The sequence below is a fragment of the Lasioglossum baleicum genome, chromosome 20, assembly GCF_051020765.1.
Source record: "Lasioglossum baleicum chromosome 20, iyLasBale1, whole genome shotgun sequence".
Lineage (NCBI taxonomy): Eukaryota > Metazoa > Arthropoda > Insecta > Hymenoptera > Halictidae > Lasioglossum > Lasioglossum baleicum.
In genome coordinates, this window is record NC_134948.1 from 545,665 (window position 1) to 551,867 (window position 6,203).

The 6,203-nt window shown below is 43.1% G+C and overlaps 2 protein-coding genes across 2 annotated transcripts; both read right to left on the reverse strand.

Moving 5' to 3' along the window:
* Positions 1-3,263: 3,263 nt before the first annotated feature.
* Positions 3,264-3,728, reverse strand: LOC143218886 (uncharacterized). Its single transcript, XM_076444452.1, has one exon. The coding sequence runs from the start codon at positions 3,726-3,728 to the stop codon at positions 3,264-3,266; it is 465 nt and encodes a 154-aa protein (XP_076300567.1).
* Positions 3,729-4,852: 1,124 nt separating this feature from the next.
* Positions 4,853-5,818, reverse strand: LOC143218887 (uncharacterized). The gene has a single exon (XM_076444454.1). The coding sequence runs from the start codon at positions 5,816-5,818 to the stop codon at positions 4,853-4,855; it is 966 nt and encodes a 321-aa protein (XP_076300569.1).
* Between the last annotated feature and the right edge of the window lie 385 nt (positions 5,819-6,203).

A 6,203-nucleotide genomic window follows, 5' to 3' on the forward strand; every position in this document is an offset into this window, starting at 1 on the left:
TGGTCCGTGTTTTTCGTTAATAACTCCTAAACAAAGCCGCAGTTGACATTGGTGCAAAGGAAAATGTCTCTTAGAATGGTCTCAGGAACCACCCCCTTTCGGGATTTTCACTTGTTTTGGGACACCCTGTATTTAGATATATAGCTATAGATATACAGGGTGTCTCAAAATTAGGTCCGGAGCCGAAAATGGGAGGTTCCTGAGATCATTTCAAGCGACATTTTCCTTTGAAAAAATGTCGGCCGCGGCTTCGTTAACGAGTTATTAACGAAAAACACGGACCAATCAGAGCGCGAGCTAGACGCGTGCAGCCCGGCGCGCCGGCAGCCGAGTGTCGGTGGCACGCCGCGATGTCGTAACGAACAAAAGTTTCTCGATGATGTGATTCCTCGCCAATTTCGATAAGCTTTGGATATGTTGTCAATACCATGATTCTGAACAACATTTCCCTTTACAGTTTCTGTCGATCGGCTTTAGTTTACGACATTATTGTAAAAATTTGTAATTGTAAATCGATCGATGTACTATTTCCTATCCGATTTCGATAATCTTTGGATATGTTGTCAATACCATAATTCTGAACAACATTTCCCTTTACAGTTTCTGTCGAACGGCTTTAGTTTACGATATTATTGTAAAAATTTGTAATTGTAAATCAATCGATGTACTATTTCCTGTCCGATTTCGATAAGCTTTGGATATGTTGTCAATACCATGATTCTGAACAACATTTCCCTTTACAGTTTCTGCCGATCGGCTTTAGTTTACGATATTATTGTAAAAATTTGTAATTGTAAATCAATCGATGTATTATTTCCTGTCCGATTTCGATAAGCTTTGGATATGTTGTCAAGACCATGATTCTGAACAACATTTCCCTTGACGGTTTTTGTCGATCGGCTTTAGTTTACGATATTATTGTAAAAATTTGTAATTGTAAATCGATCGATGTACATACTATCTCCTCGCCGATGTCGATGAGCTTCATTTCAAAGGAAAAAGATATTTAAAACATCGAATTTATAACATATTTCAAAGTCATCGAAATCGGTGAGGACCCACATCATCGGCAACTTTACCCGAACGATAGAAGAAGCACAAACTTATTGAATTAAAAACTCACTTATTCAGCCGTAAATCCATTTGACTACCACATACAACCACCACACTTTTACATAATCTTCGAATCGGTGTTTTCGAGAATCATATGATTCTCGAAAAATCAATATCTCCTTGGGAACGATTTCATTTGTTTTAAACGACGCCTTCATCGAATACATTGTACGCTGGGAGAGCACAGTTTCGCGCGGCATCGCAAAGAGCATCGAACTCTTTCCGCGTCGGAGTAAGTAATTTCGTTCGATATCGATACGAGTTATAAAAGTGTGCTACGAGTTCAACAATTATGTAAAAGTGTGGTGGTTGTATGTGGTAGTCAAATGGATTTACGGCTGAATAAGTGAGTTTTTGATTCAATAAGTTTGTGCTTCTTCTATCGTTCGGGTAAAGTTGCCGATGATGTGGGTTCTCACCGATTTCGATGACTTTGAAATATGTTATAAATTCGATGTTTTAAATATCTTTTTCCTTTGAAATGAAGCTCATCGACATCGGCGAGGAGATAGTATGTACATCGATCGATTTACAATTACAAATTTTTACAATAATATCGTAAACTAAAGCCGATCGACAAAAACCGTCAAGGGAAATGTTGTTCAGAATCATGGTCTTGACAACATACCCAAAGCTTATCGAAATCGGACAGGAAATAGTACATCAATTGATTTACAATTACAAATTTTTATAATAATATCGTAAACTAAAGCCGATCGGCAGAAACTGTAAAGGGAAATGTTGTTCAGAATCATGGTATTGACAACATATCCAAAAATTATCGAAATCGGATAGGAAATAATACATCGATCGATTTACAATTACAAATTTTTTACAATAATATCGTAAACTAAAGCTGATCGACAGAAACTGTAAAGGGAAATGTTGTTCAGAATTATGGTATTGACAACATATCCAAAGATTATCGAAATCGGATAGGAAATAGTACATCGATCGATTTACAATTACAAATTTTTACAATAATGTCGTAAACTAAAGCCGATCGACAGAAACTGTAAAAGGAAATGTTGTTCAGAATCATGGTATTGACAACATATCCAAAGCTTATCGAAATTGGCGAGGATTCACATCATCGAGAAACTTTTGTTCGTTACGACATCGCGGCGTGCCACCGACACTCGGCTGCCGGCGCGCCGGGCTGCACGCGTCTAGCTCGCGCTCTGATTGGTCCGTGTTTTTCGTTAATAACTCGTTAACGAAGCCGCGGACGACTTTTTTTCAAAGGAAAATGTCGCTTGAAATGATCTCAGGAACCTCCCATTTTCGGCTCCGGACCTAATTTTGAGACACCCTGTATAGCTATAATAATATAATTTAAACTCTAAGTACAAGGATACAATAATTTTGTATAAACATAGTTTAATTTAACAATTTTTTATTTTGTCCCAAAAAAAATTGGGACAGTTAGTGTTGGCGATCCTCCTCTAGGAAGGCAGTGCTGCACCTCGGAGTTTTGTGGACATGAGAGGGTGAAGGGGTCACCAATGTGGAGTGATTAGAACATCCACCGTCTCTTCGCACGTGGTGTACCGATATATAACTCAGGGTCACCAGTGTAGGTAAATTTGTTCGTGAGTCTACACACTCACGTTGTAATTCTCTCTAAGAGGGATTTCGTCGAGGAAAATAAATGTTCACAGGTTATCACCGATCACCTCGATTTATTCGTGGTGAAGTCACCACCCAGCACACAGATACTGTAACCCGAAGGATTACTAACGGTTTACACGCGAGAAACCACAACGTGGCGAACAATGAAATTCTTAGAATATCTCGCAGGAGCGCAGAACATTACGTGTAACAAGCAGGAGATCGTGAAACGAACAGATCAAGCACAATGGCTCACGAGAGCGTTTCGCTCTCAAGACGCTTGTGCGCAGGCGCGGAGCCTCGTGATTGGACGAGTGCAGCGCCGAGCCCACACACTCCCCCTAGTGCAATGGCACGATACAAAATAACAGGGGTAAAAGATGCAATTATTGCATTTACAATGACAATTTTAAATGGTTCCTACGCTCATGCAATGAAAACAACTGCTGAAAACGATCTTGTTCATTTCTTGAAAGAGATTGTTTTCCGCGAGTATGTTTTTAATGTGGCGGGGGCCGATCCGCCAGCAAGGTTATCGTTCACGACGTGTCGTCAAGATCTTGATTAACCAGATATGCTGGTTTTAAGAGTTCAATTGACACATATTTCGTCGTGCCATTCACGTCGATAGTGAAAACACGGTCGCAAGGACGAGAAAGAACCCGATGAGGTCCCGTATAAGGTCTCTCCAGGGCCTTTTTGGCCATGTTTCGCATGAATACATGCGTACATTCGTATAACGTTTTATAAACGAACGCGCGAGATTTATTATGGTGCGCCGCCGGAACAGGACGTACCTGTCGCATGTGCTCGCGATGCTCTTCAATAAATATATTCGGGTCCGGCGTAATGTCGTCCGGAAGAAAGAATTCTCCAGGTAGTCTTGACGTCGTTCGGAATACAAATTCCGCGGGGGACGCGTTACTGTCCGAACGGACGTGCGATCGCAAGCCTAACAGGACCGTAGAGAGCGAGCGCGTCCAATCTTTGTCGCGATGGCACATTAATGCCGCTTTCAAGGGCCGATGCCAGCGTTCGATTAAACCGTTTGAGGAGGGATGGTATGCAGTAGTTCTGATTCTATCGCAACCTATTAAAGACAGCAACGCTGTGAAGAGTCGCGATTCAAATTGGGCGCCTTGGTCTGTCGTTATGGCTTTCGGCGCGCCATAACGAGATATCCATGTGTCGAAAAATGCGCGGGCAACTGTTTGGGCTGACGTCTCAGACAGAGGAACAGCCTCGACCCAACGCGAAAAACGATCAATCATCGTTAGAAGGTACTGCATACCATTTCTCAAAGGGAGCGGACCGACTATGTCCGACCATCAGGCGCAATGATCTTTTCCGGCAACATCTTTACATGCCGGGCCGTTTTGGATTGTTGACAGTCAACACATTCCTTACACCGGCGCTGAATGTCGCGGTGCATATCATGCCACACATATCTGTGTCTGATTAATTTATCGGTCACTTGAGGACCTGGATTAATTGCCTCATAAATCGCCGTCAGCTGACGGTCGTACGCGTATAGTTACGTTGCGCAGGAGTGAGCTTCTTAAAAAAGAAGGCGAGGGGCTCCCAGGCCGAGCAGTTAATACCAAAAGAGGAATTTTTTTGTTCCAACACCGCCCCAATGGCAAAGTCGGAATGGAGCTTCCCGTAATTTCTGGATATTCAGACAAAATTGCCGGGCAAGAGGATCTCAATGCACTCGTATGAACAGAGTGAACAGTAGAATGGCTAATTTCTCTTACTGAGACTACCTTGGTTGCTTTATCAAGAAGACAATGTCTCTTGAGATCAACAGCGAGACCATAATGGTATAAGAGATCAGCTCCTATAATCGCAGAGGGAACATTTGCAATGACAAAGTTCCATTTTATCTCGTGTCTTAATCCTAAATCTAGGATGCGAAATGATTCGCCAAAGGTATCAATTTTCGAGTCATTGGCCGCTAATAATTTAAATTCTGACGGCTTGTGGCGTATCTTAGGGTCCGCCGGAAGCAGGGAAATATCCGCGCCAGTATCGACCAGAAAACTTTGACCCGAGATTCTGTCCTTTAAATGAAGACGTCTAGAATGAACTGCTCCACTACCCACCGTCTCCGTGCGGGAGGGAGCTTCTAGTTTTTTGAAGCGGAGAATTCTTCAAATTTTGGGCAATCCGGTTTACAAGACGTAGGGTTGTGGGGGTAACGAGAATGCGCATAGCATAGACTCGACCTCCTTTGAGAAGATGAAGGAGACTTGCTCCTGAATTGTCGCGAGTGCGACGGCGATCGTGCCGCAGAAGGGGCACGACGCGTTCCCTTATCCTGCCCGGAATGGGCATTTAACTTTGAGGCAATTGCCTTCAATAGAGATTCTATTCTTTGAAACCTATTGTCAATAGGGTTGGAGGAACCAGAAGAAAATTTAGGTGTGGGAGAATCGCTGGAAGCAGCGCACACCCTAGAAGGACTGCTAGAAATTGCCACAAGTTTGTTTGCAATTTCTGCAACCTTGTCTAAATCGTTAAACTTTGTGGCTATTAACACCTCACGTTGATGCTCGGAAAGCTGTTCCAAAAATATTTGTCTAAGCACTGTATCCGTGCATCTACAGGCAGCGTTTAAATCACGCAATTGCCGTAAAATCTGAGATGGGCGACAGTCAACATTGACCTGTCCCCGTAAGAGTTTGCGAAGATTCTCCTCGTCAGTTGAGGCATAGACTTTGATGAGTCTAGCCTTAGCTCTAGTGAACATATCAGGGTATGGAGGCTCTTTAACCACAATGTCGCTTATATTAATCATGGCATCATCATCAAGTGATGTAGCGAGATAGTCGAATTTTGCTGTCTCCGAGGAGACATTAGCACGGCGCCGAGACGCCTCGATCTGGTGGAACCAGAGTACCGGATTCTTTCTAGAGAAAGTGGGAATTTTTGGTATTTTTGCTACTGCGACCTGGGTCACCCCCTCGGAACTACTACTAGTAGAAGCTAAATTAGCCATAGAAGCTCTAATAATCGCGAGCTCGCGGCGCGTCTCCTCGAGCTGAGCCGCCAGCGCAGCATTAGAGTCTGTGTTCCGGTCTGAATTAGACATGTCGCAGCCTAAAAATGCAAAACGCGCAATGCGGGCCAATACCCTAATACCGGTTCTATCAAGCTATTTCTACCCTTACGCAAATGCGTAGCACATACAATACCCTGGTGTCACGCACAGGCGTGTTACAATGTCACTCCTAATGCTTTTCGAGTGAGAAAACAAGTAGTTGTCACATGCGACACTTGCACTTGTTACTCGCAATCTAATTTGAAAGATAACGATCGCGGAATCTCGGAGCAATTTTAAAACGTTCACAACACTCGAGGTATCACGCGAGAGTGTAAGAAATCGCGATAGCGAAATTATCTAATTTGAAAAAAAGAAATACGCGAACTGTGTGATCGCGCAACACGCGCGAGCTGTTAACGACGACGTAACCTAA